Here is a 23,595-nt window from a genome sequence, read left to right as displayed (position 1 = left end):
GACAGCTGTCAGGTTTGTGTCATTTGTCAGTATATCTAGACCCCTGTAGCTCAAACAGAAGTGCAAATGCCTGCGGGGATAATGGAACCAAGGACAGGTGCAACTGGCTTCCACTGTGTGTGTGGGTTGTGTGAGTGGCAGGGACTCCATGTCACTCGGCCCCAGCCCGTGGTGGCCAAAACGTGCTGTGCAGAATTTGGGCCTGTATTGTGGAACTTTTGGTGTTTTCAAAGAGTCCAAAAATCTGGATTTTATTTAAAATTCCGCCATGTCAAAAAATGATGTAAGAGCCAAACTTCAAAAGAAACCCTCTCAGCTTCCCCTTTGAATAGAGTGCTGAGTAAGGCTACTTTGGGTTTTATATTTTTATTTTTATTATTTTTTGAAATTTTATTGGGGAACAGCCATGGTCCTTGGTTACACACTGCTTCTGTGCTACAACTGCGCTCCTTTAAGGAGGGCGCAGCTCACAGTGGCCCATGCGGGGATTGAACAGGCAACCTTGGTGTTATCAGCATGATGCTCTAACCAACTGAGCTAACCGCTCACCCTGGGTTTTATTTTTTAAATTTGTGTTTTAAGGAATTACAGGTCTGATGTCCTTCTGACCCACTGTTTTAAAAATAGCTTAGTTTATTGTGCCATGAAACAGGTTTTGTTTTTCAAAAGCCTGCTGCACGGTCACCTATGACAAATGTCAGTGATCAACTCGATAACAGGTAACTGAATCTCTGTTGTGTGCTGGGGCACGGAGTGGCCTCGGGGCTCATGGAGAGGAGGTCAGGATGCCTTCTGTGGTAAGGAGACTAGCGTGTGCAGAGAGCTGCTTGACAAGGAGTGGCAGGCGATGTCCTGCTGTGGTGCCTGGAGAGTGAGGGGCAGGTGGGCGAAGGTTTGACAAAGGAGGAGGCAGTGTTTAAGCTGGACGGAGTGGAGAAGGAGTCGAGGAGGAGGAGAAAGTTGAGGAGTACATGGAATGAAAGTTGTGGGAGATATTACCATATTTAAAACCAATTCTACCTTCAATGAAATGATAATGTTTGCTTAATTGGGAGTAGAAAACCATAAACTTTATCTTAAAATTAAGTCCCATGTCAACTAAGCTATTTTTAATCCCTTAGTTATTTTGTACTTTTGTATGAATGTATAAATGTCCCTAAATGACCATTTCCCGGAGTTAGAAAATGGTCTAACCAGCTCTTAACTTTTCATTGTCTCTGTGACTGTCCTGCCCAAATTGAGCTCAGGTGGCAAATAGAGGTATATGTACGTTGACAGTTACAAAGCTACGTGCTTTGAAGTCTCTCCTCGTATGGCCTGGAAATGCAGCTTATTTGTCACATAAAGCATGTGTTTCTCTCTGCAGAAGTCATAAGGACGCGGCTCCGTGAGGAGGGCACCAAGTACAAGTCTTTTGTGCAGACCGCGCGGCTGGTCTTCCGGGAAGAAGGCTACCTTGCCTTTTATAGAGGACTCTTCGCCCAGCTCATCCGGCAGATACCAAACACTGCCATTGTGCTGTCCACCTATGAGCTAATTGTGTACCTGTTAGAAGACCGTCCTCAGTAACAGGCCAGAAAATTGTGCTCTGGAAGAATAAAACTGAAAAACTCGATAGAGAATTTTTTTTTTCCATTGATGTTTAGACTGTTTGAGACTGAAACAGGAAAGGCCATAAACTATGTGGCTTGTGTCGCCTGTTGGACATTTCCTTTTGGATTCATGTTTTCTGGAAGGTTTAAATTCATTAACGTTAATAGTTAATTATAACTTTTGTGTTTCATTTTTTTTTAACTTAAGAGGATTCAGGATTAAGCAGCAACTAAATTAAATCATGCTATTTAATTTAAGTATAAATTTGGTTTGTGTCCTCTTTTATGTTCACGGTAACTGTAAACTACAGCTGGGGACTCCAGGGAAACGTAACCCTAGAAATGCAGAGAAAAACTCTAATGTCAAAGCATGCTTGTTTTCTAGTCTGAATGTAAGATCTTATACTGGACTGGCAAGACCTGTCATGTTTTGGGGACATTGGACAGACTCCCAGCTATTTTCCTTCTTTGTACATTTCCAAGCCTCATACAGGTTGATGATCTAAGCTTTCAGGCTGCGGAGTTAAAAAAAATAATAAATCAGTGCAACTTCCTGACTCTAAATATTTTAAACTATAAATATTTTCCTGAAGTTATCCTCTATCCCCAATTTGAACCAAAGGCAAGAGTTGTAAAGACCTGCTTACCTGTAGCCTTGTTCTTGGATGTATTAATATTTCCGGAAGTTAAGCCTGGTCCAGCCCAGGTGCTTTGTAGGTGTGTTAGAGCGCAGCCTCCCGAGCGGCTGTGAACATGGCAGGTGGTGAGTAACAGACACTCCCTCTCAGGTCCTTGACCCTGTTCTCGGGTCTCTACTGCGGAGAAGAGGAACATAACACAGGTTGATTGCAGGCCCCTTGGGGAGTTTACTGTTATTCTGACAGAAAGTGTTGGTGTTGTTTACATTCCCTAGTTCAGAGTTAAAGAAAAAATTCTAGAAATGAGAAATTATCAAAATTGTAAGCACACCCCCACCTCCTATTTAAAAAGGAAATTTAATAAAGGACAAAAAGGTAAGACAGACAGCAGGGAAGATGGATAGTCTTCCATCAGCTTTTTAACCAGAATTTGCATATATTGTACATTAGGTGATTTTTCAATCTGAATATCTAGAAAGATATTTGACTTTAATAACTGATGCATTGGAGTTTCAGATTCAGTTGCAGATACTGTGGTAAGGTTGAGAGGAGATTTTCCAATTATATTTAAATCACGTTTAATTTTGTTACCCTTTAGTCATAAAGGAAGTTGGTTGGTGGTGTTGAGCAATCTAGTATAATTTACTTCAACTGTCAGCCACTGTGCACAAGTCAAAATAAGTGACTTCAGTCCATCTTCAGTGCTCCTAAATTACATGACAGTAAAGAGACTTGTTTCAGGACCTCATTTTAACTCCTCGATCATGGCCCTTGACAACACCTTTCTATTTTAATACTCATTTTAAAACCTGAATTTTTCTTCAAGATTTCATCTAATATGAAGGTTGAAAATTAGGTTGCTTAATATTCACTAATTGGATAAGAGAATTATCTGGAAATAATTTTCACTTATACATTCTTGAATTAATAAATTTGATGTTGACCTAGCATAAGGTAGTTCTCTGCTTGCTTCTCCTGCCCTGAAATGAAACACAAGCTCCAAAAGTAGGAGGGAGACAAGCAGGAAAAAAGTGATGCTTCCTCTACAGAGGGCCTTGTTGGGTTTTCAAATGAGAAATATCACTGTTTGCGCTGTTAATGGAGAAATTCCATGATTTATTTCTCTCCACAAGCTTAGTCATTGGAATTTTACTATTTTTAAGTGTTCTTATATGTTAAAGACTTTAAAAACCCTCATTGCTTACCCAGTGTGTGCCGAGCACTTACAAGGGGTTGTGTATTTTCTCATTTAAGTTAATTCTGACAACCTTGTGAGGCAGGTATTATCATCATCCACATTTTACAAATAAGAGCCTTGGAAGTTTACACGATTTGCTGGGGGCCTTGGACATGGTCAGCAGTGAACTGACAGTAGGTTTGTACTGCTCGTTGAGCAGATGAATGCAATGTAAAGGGGACATCTGAGACTTCTGACCCTGAAGCCAAGGTCCAGCAAACCATTCCATTCACGTCAGGATTATGCATCCATAGGTGTAACACCTGAACCAGGTGAGCAGGACAGAGCCCTCCCTTTGAGTAGGACACTATGCGGGCACTGAGTCTCCCTTGGAAAGGGAACAGAGAAGGGTGCTTAATTAAGCACAATGCCCCTCGTTTAGAGGGCAGCTCCACTGCTGTCCATTCTGTTGGGTGCTCCAGGCTGCTGAAAGCAGCAAGACCAAATGAAAGGTCTTTGCCCTGACACCCACTTCCAGGGACAAGGAGCTGCCATTTAGAGTCTAATCACCCCCCAGGTTTCATGCCCAGCTCCCTGCCCTCTGCAAGCAGCTCTTAGTTAATGCACAAGGGTTTGGAACCAATTAACTGGACACAGGAAACCCCAATAACCCATCACTGTCCACAACAGTAAGAACTCTAAATGGGCACCTCAAAAAACACGAAAAGTTGTGGGAACACGAGCATACTGTGTAATTAAACACAAATATGTCCTACCCGTTCCTTTTTAGTTATTAAAGTAACGGGAGTTCAAATCAATATTAAAACACGCATAAAATGGATCTTCCCTGCTAATACCACCCCCCTCAGGTAACTACAGTTCAGTTAACCATCCTCTACTTCCTACAAGCATACACACACGGGTTTATTTATTTAAACTTCGGATATTATAGAAATCAATGTGCACGTTGCTTTTTTTTGAACAGTGTATTATCCCTCCAGGCCCATACCTATATCTCTGACATTCTAATCGTTGCATTACGTGCAGATGTATGGCTGGCCTATGATTTATTCAACCTCGTCCCTATCGGTGGACATTCATGTTTCAATAAACATAATCACGTTTCTATAAATTATTTTGGACCACATAATCACGTTTCTATAAATTATTTTGGACCACTGGAGTGGCTTCAGTGGAGGTGGATTAAGGAAGCTGCAACCAGCGTTGCGCATATAGGCCCGGTTTCGCTAGGCCTTGGGAAGACGGCACCAGCGGGAGCGGACTTGTCACAAGCGGTACGAGTAGCCCGAGAAGCTAAGGCTGGCCGGCTTTGCGGGAGGGGCCGAGCGAGCGCGGCGCGAGCGAAGGAATGCGCGAGGCCCAACTCCGCGCCGCCTTCCACCTCCGGACCTAAGAGGGCGCGCTCGGGCCGCCGCCGCCGCGGCTTTCCCCGGCGCCCCGCCCACCGGGCTCGCCCCGCTCCCCGATTGGCTGCGCGGCGGGAGCGCGCCGAGTCAGGGGGCGGGCCCGCGCCGGCTACAAAGCGACGAAGGTCACGGCGCGAGGAGGCGCGCGCCGCCGCCCCGCGTCCGGCATTCGGCCCTCCGCTCCGCCGCCGACCGCAGCCTGCGCGTGGAGCCATGGAGGGGGTGAGCGCGCTGCTGGCCCGGTGCCCCACGGCGGGCCTGGCCGGCGGCCTGGGAGTCACGGCTTGCGCCGCGGCTGGCGTGCTGCTCTACCGGATCGCGCGGAGGTGAGTGCGCGCGGCCCACGCGGCCTCGGCCCTAGCCCCCGCTGCCTGCCGGCCGCCCTCCACCCTGCGGCCTTCCCGCCTTGGCGGGCTCCGGGGCCGCACGGCACCTCCCGCCCGTGCCTGGCGAGGCCGCGGCGTCGCCGTGGGGGCCAGGCCTGTGTACCCACGTGCTAAGTAAGACCCGCTCTGCGCGCAGTCTCCTCCCCCCCTCCCCCCGCCAAAAAAAAAAAAAAGGAGACTGGGTTGGGAATCCTTATCTGGAAGCGGCTGAGGGGCGGGTTGAGGACTCCGGGAACGCGTGGTGGGCGCGGGCAGCCAGCACGTGGGTTACAAACTTCCCCTCGTCACGGAGACCTGTGCTGGCCGAGCCACAGGGTCTGCAGGGCCCCTCCACACCCACCCGGGCCCACCAAACCCTGCGTGAGAATCGAGCGGGGATCACACTGTGCTCTAACTGCTCTCCGCCCGTAGCCCCTCTCCCTGGAGCACTTTGGGGTGGCTTGATAATAGGTGGCACTTTCTGGTCTGCATACATACGCTGTCTCAGGAGTTGTTCTAATCTCACATTAGCCCATTTCAGAGTCACAACCCCTGCTCCCCTTAGAGAAGCTGAGAGACAGAAGAACTAAGTAAACTTATTAATTATAAGAGTGCGTGTGCTCTGAAGCAGCCTGGCCCTGGAGCCTGCATTCCCAGCCTCTGGGGCTGTACTGCCTCCAAGAGTGGGAAACATGCTTCAGAGGTGTTTAAAATGGGCTGGGCTGCTGCTGAGCTGGTTCAGGGCTGCCACGAGCCCTGGCCCAGGCTCAGAAATCATGCCCACGCCCATTCAGAGCTGGCCTGTTGCATGGACCTCCGTAGTCAGGGATGAAAGCTTTTAATGGTCTCCTGCTTCAGCAGGAATCGGGCAGCCCAACCTTTTCCCCATCTGATCCACCTTCCCAGGGGACTGGGGGAAAAAAGGTGGGGTTGTGGAAACATTTGGGGGACACAGTGGTAGGATTGTAGCTTCAGCAAGGGATGTGAAGCTCAGATTTGGGGCAGAGAGGTGAAGGCATTTGCCCACAGTCGCTTGGCAGCAGGTGGCGGAGCTGGGATTTGAACCTGGGTGGTCCTGCTGGTCTTCCTTACCCCCTGCCATGGACTGCTTGTCACTGAAGGGGGAACGAAGTGCGTGTGACTGAGTCACAGGCTTCCTGGAGGAGGAAGGGGTAGGAGGGACATCAGCTGTGTCTACAGGATGAGCCAAACTGGCAGGCTGATGAGGGGGCGGCCTCCAGGGGAGGGCAGTCTGGGATTGAGGGAGCCCCCAACTCACAGGGTCCCTGAGAACCCACATCTCTGCGTGTCCCAGTTCCTGCCCAATTTTTGGAAGCTGGAGGGGCTTATAGGACCAGCTGGTTCAAACCAGTCATTTTATACCTAAGGTGCTGAGGTGCAAGGTGATTTGCTCAGCTTCCCAGAGCATATTGACAGCAGAGGTGGGTCCGGAGGCAGGTCTGCTGCTGCTGCTGCCTCCCCGTTAACCTGGGATGAGGGAATGTGCCCCAAGGATCAGAGCCTGGACACTGTTCCCCAACTTTGCAACACCTCGTGTGTGTGGTGTGGCTGGATTCGGACTGGGTTTGCTCACTGGGTCTCGCGCTCTGGCGTCTTGTGCTGTGGCTGTTCTCAGGGGTCCTGACTTCCCTCCTGGGCTGCCAGCCACAGCTTTCCCTCTCCCGGAGACAGACATCTGCGGCCCTGGTGCAGTGTTGGGCGAGCTGGTAGGAGGGGAGCCCGGAGAGTACCTGGAAGGCTTTTCGCTCCAGTGGCACAACACCAGAGCCGTGTGTGGCTGGCGTTGGGACCTGTTGGTTGGGCTGAGAAGGGCCAGCCCTTCCCGGGATGCTCTGAGATACTCCCAGCACTGGCTTTTGTCTGGGGGTCATAAATTGGCCAGGGTCCCAATTCGGAAGCAAGACCAACTGCAGAGACTGAGCCCTTCTCCCTCTAGGAGGGGAACGCTGTGGCCGCGAGCACTGGTGGCTTTGGCCGCAGCACGGGTTGTGAATGACCCTCGAGAGGGCAGGTGAGGAGAGTTGTTTTGGGAAAGCGACTTGGCCTGGTGGGTGTTTGTGGGCCCAGCACAGAGATGGAGGGAAGAGTGGCCGAGGAGCCACAGGCAGAGGGCCCCTCCCTGAAGGGCTGCCGTGTTCCCAGAGCTTCAGGCAGGGCCAACCTGGCTTCCCCCACTGTGGGGTCCTCCCGACCGGATTATTGTTGATGATTCAGTGCTGATGACACGGGGAAGGACCACATGTTGCCACCTGGTGAACCCTGGGGAGCAGGTGCTACTCTTCTCCCCATGCTGCAGCTGAGGAAGCGAAGGCTTGGAAGGTTGGGCTTCCTGCCCTAAGCAAGCCTCGTGCTCTGGGTCCTCACTGAGCGCCCTGGCGCTCCGCCACACACACGGGAGCCCACGCTGTCAGCGCTGTCCCAGGGTGGAAGCCCAGAGTACACTTCCAGGCTTGCTTGCCCTGGATCCAGGCGGTCGTGGTGGCCCCTGTGCCCGTCCCACCCCCGGGCTCTGCTGCTCTGCGTTGTGTCCAGAATCCATCTTCTGCCGCCACACCCCTGCTCAGGACCTCAGGGACCTCCCAAGGCACCCAGAGGTGTTAATTGGATTGTCCACTTTGTCGTGTTGGGAGCCAAGAGGATGCAGCCTCCAGGTTAAGTGGCGGGGCCTCGTCCTGGCACCCAGAGTCCCTGTTTCCTGCTCACCCCTTGCCATGCTTTCCTGGTGCTGCACTCTGGCGGAGGAACGCTACTCCCTGGATGCACCCTGGATGGTCCCCCCTTTGCCCAGCAGCCCTTCCTGTTCACCATCTGCTGCTTTTGCCCTGCTGGTCAGTAAACCCGTTCTTTAGGGTGACAGCAGATGCTCTGCTTGTTGGCATCTCTCTTGTGGCATCTGTCACCAGCTGCCCTTTGAAGTCGTCGTTCTTGTCCTTGTGTCCAGGTTGGAAGTGGAGAGTTTGCTCATTTCTGCCTTTGCAAGCCTAGCTCAGTAAACACGGGTTGCACTGAGGTGAACAGGGGTGGCCCCCGCTTCAGGCCAGGTCTGCCCCCGGAGAGGTGGGTGTGGGGGCCTTCTTGTTGTGGCAGGACTTCTGTGGACGTACTTGTGTTCAGCCTGGAGGCCCATTGGATCCTGGCTGGCATTTTGGTGTCGCTGTTGCTGCAGCCCAGGAGGCACCTTCTCGGATTCTCCCAGTTGGGTAGGACGACATGTGTTGCCCACTAGAGGAGCAGGTGAGGAGCCACGTAGGGGTCCAGCAAGGACCCCCTCGCCGTGAGGCTGTACTGGGGGTCCCCCTGGGGCCCTGCCAGAGGCTGACTCCTTGGCCCCTAAAGGAACCAAGTCTGACTCAGAGACCATGTTCCAGAGCCCACTGGGCCAGAGCACGGTGCCCAGGGTCGCAAGCTATGTACCAGGCCCCTTTCGGAGGAGTCTGGGCACTTCTCAGGCCTGGTAGAAACTAATTGACATACCAGCCTCACCCAGACTCTGAGCCCCCCAGACAGGAACTGAGCTCCATCCAGTGGCTCCTCCTGGTGGCACAGCACTGGGCTCACAGCAGGTGCCCAACCTCCAGCAGGGTCCTGGGCCAAGGACCTGGAGTGCAGCCGTCAGAGTGGTGGCCTCACTCCTAGAAAACACACACACACACCCCATCTGTAGGAAATGGCGGGATGTCAGGGCACGAGCTATGCTGTAACTAAACATCCATGTTCGGGGCTGATGGGGTGATCTCTTATTAAGGGCACGTGTTCATCTTCTTGGCCTCAGTGTGCGTTCAGGACTTGTGGAGGGCCGGGTCCTGAGCGTGCTGCTGCCTGTGGCCCCAGCACAGGAGGCCTGAGACAGTGAGGATAACCGGGGCTGGGTGAGCACCTGCTGGGCCAGAGCTGCCTCCTGAGGCGCCCTCCCCCGTCTGACTCTCTATTGCCTGTGCTACCAGGACATTCTGTCTTGTCACATCAGACCTTGTCTACCACTAAGAGTGGTTTGTCCCGGAGACTTGCTGGGGCAGGGGTTTTGGCTTGGAGGAGAAGTGGCTTATGAGGGGGAATGGCATTTCCCTGAGCAAAATCAGAGCCTTGACTAAGCTGGCTCAAACGTCCCTGTCAGGCCAGGTGGAGGTGGGTGCAGGCCCAGAGGCCAGGGCCACAGGGCCAGCCGTGGAAATTGGACAAGTTGTGAAATCCGCCATGGAGTGCAGCCCCCAGACACGTTTCACATTCACCCACGTGTCTAACGCATGAGAGGCCCAGCACTGGTGCGTGGGGGGCTGAGGTTCGCCTCCAGCCCCCATCGCTTTGCTTGCCCATCTGGCTCACGGGCCTGCTGGCCCTTGCAGGGCTTGCCCTGAAGGTGCTGTGGCAAATGACTACCTGACCTGGGGATCCCTGTCTGGCCAAGGTGGGTGACAGCTGCTCTGGCCACAAGAGAAGACTCTCCCAACCCTGAGCAGGGATTACCAAGGGCTGAGAGTGACAGGAGCTAGAGCCACAGGCCCCAGGGACCAGGGCTAATCCCCCTCTTCCTGCCACTGGCTTCTAGGCCAAGCGGATTTCCCTAGCAACAGAGCAGGAGCTTCAGAGTGGAAATGATGGCTTCCTGGGGCGGGAGGGGCTGCGTGGCTGACTCTCTGGACCGAAACCGCAGTTCCTACCTGCCTGCTATTGGTCCCTGGGGCCTGTCTTTGTCCCTTCCCTATCTCTCTCTTCATTCATGGGCTGCCAGCTCTTCTGCTTGGCTTCTGTCCAGAGGCTGGGTGTGGCGTGGTGGGGGTTCTGGGGTGAAAGGGCTGAGGGGTCCTTCGTGAGGCTGGAGGGGCCCAGGGGGCAGAGGAGAGAGGTCACCAGCCTGCATCCTCACCCACTGAGACACACCCGTGCACACTGACAAAGACGCCTGTAAGGCAGGTACAAATTAACAAAGCGAACCCAGTGCTTCATTGTCCGGGGATGCCAAGTGCTGGCATCTCAGCCAGCTGTGTCCACACCTCCAGCCATGGCTGGGCTGCCTCCTTGCACTCTGCATGAAGCCCAGTGAAGCTGTGGGTGCTGAGCCATGGCCACCTGCCGGGCTCAGCGCTTTCCTGATTCTCCCTTTGATCCTCTCAGCAGCCTCTCTTCGGGGCAGGGATTGTCATTACCCCCACTGGCCAGATGAGCACGTGACCTGGAGGTTCCGGGAGGCAGAATGACGTTCCCCAAAGGCCACCCCAGTGATCCAGGTGGTGCACTGCCTGGTGCTGCTCTTCCCAGGCCCTGCCCTCTGCTCTGGCTCCGTGCTTTTGACAAAACGTGAAGGTCCCTTGTCCATTTGGGACTTTGGCCTGAGCCAGGACAGGTGGTTTGGGGCTGCAGCTGCAGGGGGCAATCCAGGGTGCCCTCGGTGGACCCTGGGCCCTTCGCTACAGGGCCTGGTTCCATCCCCTCTGTCCATCACCTCTGGCTTGGGGAAAAGTGGGTTGAGGAGCTTATGCGGGGTGACATTTCCCTGAGCCGCTGCCTCCACCCTGCCCACGTAACTACCATTTATTGTGCTTTGAGGCCGGGCACTGTTAAGCACTTCCCATACACTCCCCTGAGGGAAGTTCTTGTCCCCAGTTGACGGGTGATAGGACTGAGGCTTGAAGAACTCTTGTAAGTTCTGCCACTGTCGGGAGGGGCAAGGCCAGGAGGCAGCTGCAATGTCTGGAGTGGGAACTCTGCTTTCAAGGGACAGGGTGGTGACAGAGCTGGCCCTTCACATTGCAAAGCACCTGTATGTGTCTTACGTCGTTGGATCCTTGTAACACGTGTGATGCCATGGGTGCTGTGATCGCTCACACTTTACAGACTCGGGCTGAGGCTGGGAGAGTAGGAGCTCCCTGGGGCTCACATCTAGAAGTTGGCAGAGCTGGGAACTCCAGCTCCTGGAAGGTGGGGGTTGTACTGCCCTGTGGGCATCAGTGTCATCGGTGTGGTGTGGCTGCCCACTGCAGCAGGATCCAGGCAACACCCCCAGAGCGGGGGCCGGCCTCGGGGGGAGGGCAAGGGGACAGGAGTGTCAATGCCAGGACCTCCGGTGCTCAAGCAGCTGCCGCCTGTCATCCACATTGTCTAGATTCCTAGGACTGGGGCAGGGTTAGGGAGGCTGCTGGGCAGTTGTCACATCCTACAGCCAATGAAGTGGATGAAGGGGCCCAGAGCACAGATCCCCTAGTGTCTGGGCTGGGATTATCCCATAGACCTCACCTGTCACCACACGTGTGGCCTGCCTGCTCTGTCCCCTCCTCCAGGGAGGGTTGGTCCCAGGCTGAGCAGCTGTCTCTAGTCCCCGCCCCTCTGCCTCCTTGGCCCTCACTCCTGGGACTTGTTTCCTGTGAAGCACAGGAGGCTCCTTGCATCTGGAAGCTCCCAGGGAGCACCGTTTCCGCAGCCTGGGAACAGGCCTTGTGGGGGGAGAGGGTGGTCCCAGAGCCTGGTCACTGTCGGCCTTATGGCCTGACCAGCCTGGGCCCCCAGTGTCCCTATGCCTGAGCCCCAGGACACCCGGGGCATGTGGCCCTGGGTCCCCTCATGCGCGTGCTGGAGCCAAGGAATCTGGTGAGTCTCCAGCTGCCCTCCACCCCGGGGTTTGGGGGCTTTGCCTGAGGGGCTGGGAAGCCTGAGTCAGTGTGGCCTCCTTGCTGGTCCTCCTGGTGGAAACTAAACATCCGGTCGAGGCCTCACCTGCCTTGTCCTTCTTGGTCTCCCACCGAGCAGGGGACAATCTTCCGGCTGACTCTCCTCTCCTTGTCCACAGGACGAAGCCGACGCACACCGTGGTCAACTGCTGGTTCTGCAATCAGGACACAGTGGTGCCCTACGGGAACCGCAACTGCTGGGACTGTCCCCACTGCGAGCAGTACAACGGCTTCCAGGAGGTGCGGCAAGGCTCGGACCGAGAGGCCACACCCTGTCCCTTTCCTGTCCCCATCCCTCACCACAGCCCTGCGTCCTTCCTCTGAGGATGAGGAAACAGGCCCCAAGAGCCAAGGAGACTTGTCTAGAGTGACACCACTAAAACTGGCAGATTGGGGTTCAAACCCAGATCTTTCTGGCTCACGCCCGCTCTCTACTCTGCACTAGACCAGGGGTCGGCAGGCTTTCTGGAGAGGGCCAGGGAGTATTTTAGGCTTTGTAGACCATACCGTCTCTGCCAAGCCACATACACAATGTATAAATGAGGGTGCGTGGCTGTGGCCCAAGAAAACTTTATTCACAAACAAGTGGGCAGCCCACGGGGCCTAGTTTGCAGCCCCTGCACCAGACGGTGGTTCCAACCTGAGCTCCGGGCTGGGGCCTGGCTCTCAGCATCTTGCCTGTTCGGGGTTCCTTGTGAAGCTTCTTTGGAAGAAAAGTTTCTTCTGTTTGTTGCATGTAAAAGAAGAAAGACAGGGGGTGCTTGAGCTCTGCCACCACTTCCTGGCACATCGCCTTCGGGGCTTCCGTCTGACACCAAGCCTGAGCCGCTGGGGAAGCTCTCGCCTGTTGAGTCGGGGCTCCCCTGCTGACTCGTGTCCCCTCCTCCCCCAGAATGGCGACTACAACAAGCCAATTCCCGCCCAGTACATGGAGCACCTGAACCACGTGGTGAGCGGCGCGCCCAGCCCCTGTGTCGCCACACAGCCCCAGCAGTGGGTGAGCAGCCAGGTGCTGCTGTGTCGGAGGTGCAGCCACCACCAGACCACCAAGATCAAGCAGCTGGCCGCCTTCGCGCCACGCGACGAGGTGAGGCCGGGACGGGAGGAGATGAGGGGGCTGAGGTGCCCCAGAGCAGTCTGAGGGAGGCCCGTGTGGGGCTCTCCTGAGTGCCCGCAGGGCCCCCTCCTCACCCTGGCCCCGTGCTGGCCCCACGTTCCAGGTGTTAACCGTCTGTCCCCGTTGGAGCATGCTCGTCGCTCTCCCTCTGTCTCATGGTCTCTGCTCTTGGCTGCGAGCCTGGGAACCTCGTGGAAATTCCAGTGCCTGCCGTCCAGGAGGGTTTGTCCCTGGACAGGCGAAGTATTTCCAGCTGGGGCCCTGTAAGACCCATCCTGTCCGTGTCCCTGAATCAGGCTGGCTGGGCAGTTTGCTCTGGAGTTGGTGGCGGAAGCTCCTAGCTTCTGGAGAGGAAGGAAGATGGACGCTGCTGAGAGGCTGGGTGTTAGGAGTTCACCTCCCCTGGGCCTGCCGTGGAGCCCAGCAGCCTTGTCAGCTTGCTAATCCTGACCTCAGGAGCCGAGGCCCAGAGACACGGGCTTTCCCAAGGCCCGGCCTGGGGGAGAGGGGACCGAGGGCTGGGCATGAAGAGGTGGGGAATCTGCAGAAAGAAAGGAAGGCATGTGACTTTGCACCAGGGAGGCTTTTCTGGCACCTTTGGTCCCAGCAGATCAGACTGATAGCCCTCCCAGCCACTGCAGACTGAGATGTTTGGCTGCCCTGGAAACCGGCAGAGGAGCGTTCCTGCATCGTTGGGAGGAGGGTAGGGGTGGGACTCACGGCTTCCGGGCTATTCCTGAAGCCCCAAGGACCCTGCAGCTCCCACTGAGGCCCTGGCTCTCACTAGTTTACGGGAAGGGTGGCCCTGCCTCTGGGTTGTCCCATCTGCCCGAGTCCAGGTAGTGTCAGCCCAGAGCCACCTTCCCCCGTGGCTCACCACCTTCCTAAAGCTCGAGGCCATGAGCAGGGCCTGAAGTGGGGACCACATTTCGAGCACCTGGCCTCCAGGGGCATCCCCTGAAGCCACAGAACTTGGCTAGAGTGTCACCCATCACCTGCAGGCCCTTCCTGTGTCCCGGGCTCTGGACCAGCCCTTCCTCCCAGCAGCCCACATCGCTGTGCTCAGTTGTGCTGTTGGACAGCGGAGGAAACAGGACCAGAGTGGGGATGACTTGGCATGGTCACCCCATGTGTCAGTCAGTGGACCCGGGTTCCACCCACCGGACGGGCAGCCTCGGTAGACCCCAGGGCTCAGCTCTTGTCCTTTCCCACAGGCCAGGTACGACGAGGAGATCGAGGTGTACCGGCACCACCTGGAGCAGATGTACAAGCTGTGCCGGCCGTGCCAGGCAGCCGTCGAGCACTATATCAAGCACCAGAACCGCCAGCTGCGCGCCCTGCTGCTCAGCCACCAGTTCAAGCGCCGGGAGGCGGACCAGAGCCATACACAGGTCTGCGCAGGGTGCCCACAGGGCATTGGGGGCATTGCGGCCCTCGGGCTTGTGCGGGAAAGCCCTTCACAGAGGCTGGGCCCCAGGGACTGGGGGCAGCTCTCCAGGGAAACAACTTTCCCGTGGGTCCATACCGCCCCCCACCCCCCTCCTCCCTAGGCCCCATCGTGTCACAGGCCAGAGCGGGTGTCCTGAGAAGAGGGGCTCAGTATTAGGCCACACTTGTATTTGCATCCTTGACAGGGGTTTTGAGTTGCCGACACATGGTCTTTGTTCCTCACAGCACCCTTTGTGGCGGGCACGCTCGTGGGCTCTGTGACCCCATTTACATCTGTGGGTCCCAAACAGGGAGGCTCAGTGACGCACAGAGGGCCAGGCATCTGATGTGCAGAAGCCGCAGGATTTGAACCCAGGACCGTCTGGCTAAAACTCATTGACTTTTATCACAGTATTCAGTTAATGGACTATTCTGGCTTTAAAAATCTGATACAATAGCAAATGGATTTAGAAGTAAAAAAAAAAGTCTGTTCCTCCTCCCCCAAAGAAATTCCTCCCCCAGCCCCTCGGGTCCCCAGATGTGCTGTGTCCAGTGGTTTGAGGTATGGCTGGGCCCGTGACCACACAGCCCACCACCAGCCCACCTGCCTGTATTTGTACAGCAGGACACGCGGACATTTGGTTTTCCTCCACACCACTGTGCTTCTAGACTAAACGTATTGCTGTATTTATTTAACTTTAGCCAGTTATCTACAGAGGGTGCCCAAAAATTGTATGCACATGACTTGTATTCATCTTTTGTTATCGGTATATATTATTACAATTTTAATACAGTTTTTTCCTTTCTTAAAATGTGGATACATTTTTTTGGCCCGTCTGTATGTATTTATTTTAATTCCAGCTAAAATCACAGGAGGACTTTTTGGTGGGAATTTGACAAAATGATTGAAAAAGCTATTTGAAAGAATGGGGTCCCCATAATATCAAAAATATTTCTTTAAAGAATGTGCTAGATCCTCCCACACACAGTGACTTTCACAGTTGGGGTGAAGGCCCAGAAATGGGACAGGTCCATGGAACTCCATGGTAAGCTGGGGACAGCCAAAAATGGTGGAGACTTTAGGGCACAGGAAAGACAGCATCTCTGACCATCAGGAGCTGGCTGGGTTCTTCAGCGAGTGCCATGGGACCCTGGCCAGACCCCAGGAATGGGCCCCGGGAATGGCTGTCGGTGGCTCTGGCTGTCCATTGACCGAGTCTCTCCCTCCCTTAGAGCATCTGCTCCTCCGCGATGAAGGCCCCGGTCCAGGTCATCGTGCTGCGCGCCCTCACCTTCCTGCTCTGTGCCTTCCTGCTGGCCACCGCACTGTATGGCACGAGTGACCCCTTTGCCCCTGGGGTCACCCTGCCCCCAGCTTTGCCACCTGGCGGCAATGGCTCGGCCACTCCGGACAACAGCACTGCCCCTGGGGCTGAGGGCTGGCGGCAGCTGCTGGGCCTGCTGCCCGAACACATGACAGAGAAGCTGCGTGCGACCTGGGCCTTCGGGCAGAGCCACCAGACGGGCGTCGTAGCTCTGGGCCTGCTCACCTGCCTGTTGGCCATGCTGCTAGCTGGCCGTATCAGGTGCGTGTGGGGCCTGGCAGGGCGGGGGTCTGCCCCTGAGTTGCTGTGACTGCTGCCTCGGGGCAGGGCTCAGTGGGAGGAAAGCGCTGGGGCTGGAGCCCTGGGACAGGCCGCACCGTGTAGCTGAGACAAGATGCGCCCTCTTCCTATGCAGCTGGGAGTCCGGTGGGCGAGACGAAGCACATGACTTGCCTTAGAGGGGGCAGGCCCACCACTTACTGCTGCATGCTGGGGCCACCAGGGCCAAATCTCCTGGCTTCTCCACCTCAGACACTTCGTCTGCAAAGTCTGGGTGATAACCTCCCACCTCGCGGGCTGTGGGAAAGTCAAGCAGGGTGCTCTTGGGCCCTTGCTTTCCCTCCTGGTGCAGTTGCAACCTCTATCTGTACCAAATGGTGCCCACTTCATCTCAATGACTGGGGGAGGTTCCTTAGCCCCATTTCACAGGCTAGAACACTGAGGCTCAGAGTCGTGCAGCGTGTCAGTCAGTGTTGGAGGCGGGATTGAGAGGCCCGCACGCTCCTCTTGGCCCTGGGTTCTGTCCTCTTAGCAGAGCCCGGGTGGATGAAGGAGACAGGAGGTGGCAGGACATGAGGCCCTCACTCCACCCCCAACTTTCCTGCAGGCTCCGGAGGATTGACGCCTTCTCCACCTGCTTGTGGGCCGTGCTGCTGGGGCTGCACCTGGCCGAGCAGTACCTGCAGGCTGCCTCACCCAACTGGCTGGACACACTCAAATTCAGCACCATGTCCCTGTGCTGCCTGGTGGGCTTCACGGCAGCCGTGGCCACGAGGAAGACGACGGGCCCACGGAGGTTCCGGCCCCGAAGGTCAGAGAAGCAGCAGTGATTGCGGGGGGAGGACAGACGGACGGACAGACCCAGAGCTTTGCCCCCAGCCCGGAGCAGGGCACCTCTTCTTGCATCTTTCTTAACCTGCCTTACTCTCGCCCCTGCCCAGCCCCCGGTCCTGGCCCAGCCCCTCCGCTTCCCTGAGGAGCCCAGCCTGCCTCCCCTTTTCCTTCCCAGCACCAATGAGCCGACCCCCTAACCTAAGGCACTCCCTGAGTGCCCTCTAGCTGCTCACCACTGCCACCACCTCTCTGGCCAAAGACTCCCTTCATTGCCCCAAGGCCAGAACACAGGTGTCACACACATGCAGCCTGTCTGTGACCCATGGTTTTCTGCTGGTACCTCTGGCACCCCCGTCCTGGCCACAGCCCTTCTCCTGGCTCTGACACCAGTGCGGGTTGTAGGCCTGCTCTCTGCTTCTCTCACCTTGCGCCGTCTCTGGGCCCCTGACACAGACGCTGGTGACAGTGGCTGCAGGCTGGGCCTTGTCGCATGGCCTGACCACCTGGCTAGCTCGATACGGGCAAGGGCTGCTGAGCGGAGGCCAGAGGAGAGCCCCCCCACCTCGTCCCCACACAGTTTCTCCGGTCTGTCCCTTTGGTCCTGCCCGTTGCCTGGCCAGCCCTGCTGGGAGCCGGTGGGACCAGCAGGAAGCTGAGCTGCCCCCCCCCCCGCCCCCCGGGTCCACTGCTCATTTCCTGCTCCGAGACCTTCCTCAGACTCCGTTAGCCCTCAGCCTCCTTCCCTGGGAATGGAGGGTGCAGTTCCTAGCCTTGACAGTGAGTTTGTGGGGCGAGGCCCTTCTCAGGATGGACAGTAGAAAACCCTGCTTCTCCGAGTATTGTCAGCACGTTGCTGCTCAGCAGCCAGGCTGTGGTGATGGGAATCTTTCCTTTATTCATCTAATTTTTTGGCACTGCTGTGGGCCAGATGGACAGAACTAGGGCACGCACGCCCTGCCCACTCTCCTGGAAGCCCCTAGCTCTGCCCTGGAAAGGCAGGGCTCTCCACTTGCCCCTGTAGGGACTGGGATTCAGCTGCCCTAACTAGGTGGCAGTTCAGGGCCTGAATGGCTTTCACTGACCCTGCAGACCCCACCCCCCCAGTGCCTGGGATATCCCCACTTTCCTCCGTTCCCCCCCCCACCCCCATATGATGCTTGGGAAAAGATCTAAGTGTCCAAGATTGGCATGCAGTAAGTGGCCCAAGGGACATGTAGGCCCATGATGATACCAGGCCATTTGTCACCTTGTCACTCTCTGGCCTGTCAGTGTCACCCCTCTTCTGGCCCACAAAGCCCCTCATGGAGGGTGCTGAGGCACCTGCTTTCCAGCCTTCTCTGGGGAGGAAGTGCCAACCCAGAGTCGCATGAGGGGCTGCCTCCTCCTGGAATCACCGCCCCCGGGGCAGGGGCGGGGGTGTGGCACAGACCCGTTACTCACTAGCCATGTGGTCCTGCAAGTCTCTGCTAGCACCAGCCTCAGTTTACCATCTGGAATGAGAGAGCAACCCCTTTCCAGGACCTTTGAGTGGACACGCTCTGGAAACAGGTGCTGTCCACATACAGAGGAAGTTCTTGACCTAGGGGCTCTCTCCAAGGGTCACCACAGGAGGGTGGACCAAGGTAGTTCCCTACCTGGCGTTTTGTTTTGTATCCTGATGACCCCAGAGCAGGCTATACACTCCCACCAGGGCCCGTGTCCTGCTGCTCGTCACTAAAAATAAGCCTCCCTCCAGATGTGGCCCCGGGTGTGCCGGCTCCTCCACTCTGCGCGTCGGAGTCCAGGGAAGGCAAAACAGCACATGCGTGAGGGCCGCACTCAGCAAGGGGCCACCAACTAACGGCCTGAAAGGCGGGTGGGAGAGGGCCCTGGCCAGGCCCCAAGGAAGTCCCTGGAGAACATGACCCCCACCATCCCTAGTCCTCACGTTCACGGGGTCCCCATTGCCCGAGTGAGCCCGTGCCCTGGGGTGGGTGGGTCAGGAGCCGCCCTGAGGAGCTGTGTGGCCTCAGACAAGGCCCTGCCTGGCGGGGCTCAGCTTGCTCTGTGTGGAGGGTGACGTGGAAACCCACTGACAAGGGGGGAGGAGGAGTGGGGGGGGCAGCCAGGATCTAGTCCTGCTGGCCTGTCTGCCTGGCCCTTCGCCCCAGTCAGCTTGCCGAGGGGGGAGGCGGCGGCACCCTCAGGTGGTGAGCCATTGCTGTGTCGCTGCGCGTGCCCTGTATCGGAGTCTCCTGTTCTCAAGGAGACTAAGGGCGTGATGCTAATTACTGCTTTTCTTGGCGTTGAGTACAAGCAGGACGTCTGTGTGTATGTGTGTGTTTAAGTTAAATTATTTATAATAACTGTGAGCAGCTGTCTTGCTGGCCAGGAGCCCCTGCTGAGCAGACGCCTTGCCTGCCCTCTAGTGGGGATGGGAAGACACCCTCATGAATGAACCTCAGAGGAAGGCTTCCTGGCCTTTTTAGAGTTTTGTGTGACCTTTTTAAATTAGCCATGTGTCCCTTAAAGTTCCATTGCTTTGAGCATATTCAAGCACCTTCTGACATTACTGGCAAGTGATTGGAGCAAGCAGGCCAAAGGCCCCAGTGTGCCAAGGAAGTGTAGGTGCCACTGGGATCGTAGCTTATTAACTGGGAATGTGTCACCCCTGCCAAGTACCTTTCACCCCTCCACTGGGGACAACCCGTCAGACCATCCAGGGTCAGGGTAACTGTCCCCGAGACGTGAGGTAGGTCCACATGGCTGTCTTCTCCCTCCGGACTGGGGTCCCCACCGGGCCGAGCTGGCTCCTCCAGTAACACTTGCCCAGGAGCAAACCACCTCAACGCACCTGCCCCAGGAGGAGCCTGTGTCCCCTCTGTCTGTGACTGTTGACAAGTGTCTCGTCATCTCTCTGGTTGTGTAGTAGAACTGTGGATGATTGTCTAGTGACGCTGTATTCACTGTAACCACAACTCCTGGCCATAGACATTGTGTGTTCGATGCTGTATTTTAAATAAATGCCTCCGGGGCCCTACTTTTACCCGTGGGCGTCAGGTACCACGTCTTTTTTGTTTTTTCTTTCACATTCCTTCAGAGGCTTCTGTGCCAGGGGTGGGAACTCTGGGCTACAGGCGTGGCCACAGGAGTCGGGTTTGGGAGCTGGTGACTGGGCGTTGAACGTCTTAGGGCCCAGCTGTCCTCGCATGCCCTGTTGGTATTTTTCCCCGTCCCAATAAACTGCTACTTAAAACGTCCTTGCTCCTTCTGCTCCTGGCCTGGACTGGGGTCGGGTTGAAAAAGAACAACTGTCCCTCGCAGTGTCAGGTGGGACACTGAACAACCACCCAACTCCTCCTCAGACCCCTTTATCCAGTGGACTTGAATTCTGGGCCGAGTGCCTATTGAAGATGGGGTTCAAGGGTGCAGGGAAGTCTGGGGGCCTCGCCACAGGAAGCGTCGGTACAGTTGAAGCTCTCCAGAGCCAGCGGAGATTGGGCTCCCTTAACAGGAGGCTCTTGGGGGGACTGTCTTCTGCAGTCATGACAAGAGCTCACACTTGGCCCTTTACAAGGATCATCTAGTTGAGTGATGTCACTGGGTGTCAAAGCAAGAGGGGTCAGACCAAAGAACTGTCTTCCCCTTAGTGCCAACATTTTCAGTGGCATCAGATTGGGAACTGCACTGTGACAGGCAGATGGGAGACAGGATTTTAGCACTGGGGCGGCCTCAGGTGTGAGGAGGATCTGGGGAAAGCGGGAAGGGCTGCGAGACCCAGCGTGCCTGGGCCGCTGGCCGCCTCTGAAACGCGCAGCCCAGCCCAGCCCCGCTCTCTCCGCTCTCGCTGCTTACCAGTGGGTGGCCCTCGGGCGGGCTGTCCAGTTGGGGTGGGCACAGCAAGCCCCGCGTAGAGTCCTGCTGCCATCTGCTGGAAGGGACTGGTGTCCTGCTCATCAGGCCGCTCCCCCACAGGACAGACCTGGGTCATCTAGGAGGTGCGGGCCCTAGCAGGGGACAGCCTCGTGCGCGATTGGAGCAAGCAGGCCAAAGGCCCCAGTGTGCCTGTACTGCCCCTGCCGTGCCTAAAGTTTCCTCCCACACCATCCTGCTGAACGGTATCACAATTCTAAAATGACAACACAAAGTCATATCTTCTGTTTAGAGGTGGAACCTCCCCCAGGTGTCTTGGGGGCAAGGAGGTGGGTGTCAAAACAGGCTTCAGGACGGGTCAGCAGCTGGGGAACAGGCATGTCCAGCCTGGGGTCAGCTGGGTTAGCGAGACCCTCCCACAGATGGGCTTGATGGGCCCCTGCCTTGATTTCGCCGTGTTCTCCAACTACTGGGCCTGCCTTCGGTTCTGAAGGCCAGGTGGCCTCCCGGCCCTTTGGAAGGCATTAAAAAGGTCTCGTGATTTCCAGGTGGGCGACAGTGACCCCAACTTTCCTCGTAAAGCTTGTTTAAAGGGAGGGGCAGGGGTGAAAAATAGCAAGGAACTCAGTGATGCCCGAGCGTTCGGTCGTGATGGGCACAGGGTGGGTCCCTTAGCCGGCCTTTGCTGCAGGGCCTGAGCCAGCCTGCCCGTCCTTCAGCACATTGTCCATGGGCTCTTTTGTCCCTTAGGACCGAGGTAAGGCTGGACCTCCCGCAGCTCCGTCCAAACAGTGGGCGGACTAATGTATTAACTGTCTCTGTCCCTCCCCGTCTGTAATCGGTTGCCTTAATCAGAAGCATGGTTGACATTCTGGCTTGGGGCCACCAGGTCCTGTTGTGTGATTTGTACCGTTCTCCAGTTAAAGAGACACTGTCACCTTCCGTCTTTCGGGCAGCCTCGCGATCGCTTCTGGGTCTTTTCTAAGTTCACGTTTGGCTTGTGTCCAGCTCTTCCTGGGAGTCCCAAGCCTGGCCACCTCTGCCTCTGCTCTGCAAGTGGCTTTAGCTAAGTGTCCAGTGTCCGAGGCCAGAGAGCAGCAGTGGGACCCCTGGAATTGGGCTGCAGTGAGCAGGGGGCTCCCTGAGCTCGGCCACCGTCAGGAGGCTCTGGGCACGAGCAGGAAGGGTACGGAGGAGCCCCAAGGCCCCTGGCCTTGACTGAGAGCCTGGCATGAGGCCGGGCATTTTTGCCTCAAGGTGAAGGATTGGCGTGAGGTTGGCAAGGGCGACAGTGTCACTTTAATACCGAGACCCGTAGTGGAACTAGTTTGCTGTGAGGCTGATGGGGGTCGGAGGGGGCATGTGGGGGGGGTCACGCTGGCACCTCCCAGCCACCCGATCCTAACGGTGTGAATGTGGTCGGACTGCTTTTCCGCTTGAACTAATGCACGCCTCCTCTGGGACCCCGACTCAGGCCCCACCTCGCACTGGGAGAGGGGACGGACGGCTGGGCGAAGGCCGCCTCCGGAGCCCTCGGGCTGACCCTCCTCCTCTCCCCGCTGCCTGTGGGGCTCTTACAGGTACTTCCCAGGAGACTCTGCTGGCCTCTTCCCCGCTCGCCCCAGCCTGGCCATCCCCTGCCCGAGTGTCACAGGCTCCTCACCATCTCTGTTCATCCCCGCCCCACCCGGCTTCCTGCCACTCGCCAACCAGCAGCTGTTCCGGTCTCCGCGCCGGGCCTCGCCCTCCTCGCTGCCAAGCCACCTCAGCCGGGCCCTCTCGCTGGGAACCATACCATCTCTGACTCGAGCAGGTAAGAGGCCCTCAGGCGTCGGCAAGACAGTGGTGCTGGGGGCGGCTAGGCACAGGGCGGGGGCAATGCAGGAGGGTGGTTGGAACCCCTGCTATAGAAACAGGCAGAACTGAGTTCAAATCCTGCGGTGTCCGCTCAGTAACTGCCCTTAGCCAAGGGACCTGACCACAATGAACCTCAGTTTCCCTCAAAACCAGTGAGGCTAGTAGTAGAAGCCACCTCGTGGGCAGTTGTGAGGGCGAAAGGAGATGACGTATTTCAAGTGCTCAGAAGGGCAGCAGCTTCCAGCAGGCGCTCAGTAAGTGTCCACGCTCTTTGGGTTTTCTTTACCACAGTGGCCCATGTGGGGATCGAACTGGCAACCTTGGTGTTACCAGCACCATGCTCTCATCAGCCGAGCTAACCAGCCATCCCCTTTTACCACCATTCTTGCCCTTAGTATTGCCGCCGCTGTCCTTAGACCGACCCCTGGCCTTTCCGTGTGGTCCAGAGGGCAGGGATTCAGGTCGGTCACATCTACTGAGTGCTTGCACATGGACCCTGAAATGACCAGCACCTGGTCATCCCTCATCTTTTCCCGCAGGATCTTCCTGGAAAGTCGATGTAAAGTAAACGCAGTTTTTCCTACTCAGAACCCTGGGAGCGATCTGTGATGGCCCCCATCACTGGGGAAACCGCTGCACGGGCTGGGTTTGCCTCACCCTCGGGGGTGGCCTGGGGCCGCAGGGCAGGACTCCGTCCTCTGAGAACATGGGTGCAGCTTGGTTACACTGGGCTTGCTAATGTACAGTCACTCTCTCGTTTAAGCCCCTGAGCAACTCTGCCAGGCGGGGGCTCCAGCTCGGTCAGACACACCCCTGAGCCTCAGTTTCTTCTGTGACTTGCCCAGGGTCCCACTGCGAGGAGGTGCCTTGTGAGCCCAGCTCAGGCTTTTCCTAGCCCTGGTGTGTGCAGCTGGGTGTCCTAGATACAGGGCGGGTCACGCTGCAGGAGGGACAGCTCACTAGAGGACCCAGCTTCAAGCTGAGTGGTGGATAAGGGTCAATGCCTGCGGGGGGCGGGGGC

At 56.4% G+C, this 23,595-nt stretch overlaps 2 protein-coding genes across 6 annotated transcripts in view; both read left to right on the top strand.

Moving 5' to 3' along the window:
• Window positions 1-2,156, top strand: part of SLC25A33 (solute carrier family 25 member 33) — a 42,114-nt gene extending 39,958 nt beyond the window's left edge. For all 3 annotated transcript variants that reach the window (XM_019639821.1, XM_019639822.1, XM_019639820.1), the window contains one exon: window positions 1,367-2,156. In XM_019639821.1, coding sequence (XP_019495366.1) covers window positions 1,367-1,569 — 203 coding nt within the window. In that variant the 3' untranslated portion in view covers window positions 1,570-2,156. The remainder of the gene's footprint in view (window positions 1-1,366) is intronic.
• A 2,808-nt stretch (window positions 2,157-4,964) lies between these two features.
• The window catches only part of TMEM201 (transmembrane protein 201), a 24,329-nt gene continuing 5,698 nt past the window's right edge, over window positions 4,965-23,595 (top strand). Inside the window, exons 1-7 of one of the 3 annotated variants that reach the window (XM_019639835.1) lie at window positions 4,965-5,160; window positions 12,002-12,122; window positions 12,775-12,831; window positions 14,214-14,390; window positions 15,661-16,013; window positions 16,639-16,842; window positions 22,298-22,530. In XM_019639835.1, coding sequence (XP_019495380.1) covers window positions 5,048-5,160; window positions 12,002-12,122; window positions 12,775-12,831; window positions 14,214-14,390; window positions 15,661-16,013; window positions 16,639-16,842; window positions 22,298-22,530 — 1,258 coding nt within the window. In that variant the 5' untranslated portion in view covers window positions 4,965-5,047. Of the gene's footprint in view, window positions 5,161-11,592; window positions 11,803-12,001; window positions 12,123-12,774; window positions 12,970-14,213; window positions 14,391-15,660; window positions 16,014-16,638; window positions 16,843-22,297; window positions 22,531-23,595 lie in introns of those variants that run through there. The other 2 variants (XM_019639833.1, XM_019639834.1) reach the window with 2 other exon arrangements.

Source organism: Hipposideros armiger, unplaced genomic scaffold (assembly GCF_001890085.2).
Source record: "Hipposideros armiger isolate ML-2016 unplaced genomic scaffold, ASM189008v1 scaffold_46, whole genome shotgun sequence".
Lineage (NCBI taxonomy): Eukaryota > Metazoa > Chordata > Mammalia > Chiroptera > Hipposideridae > Hipposideros > Hipposideros armiger.
The sequence above is the reverse complement of the archived record's forward strand: the minus strand, read 5'-3'. Positions and strand labels throughout refer to the sequence as shown.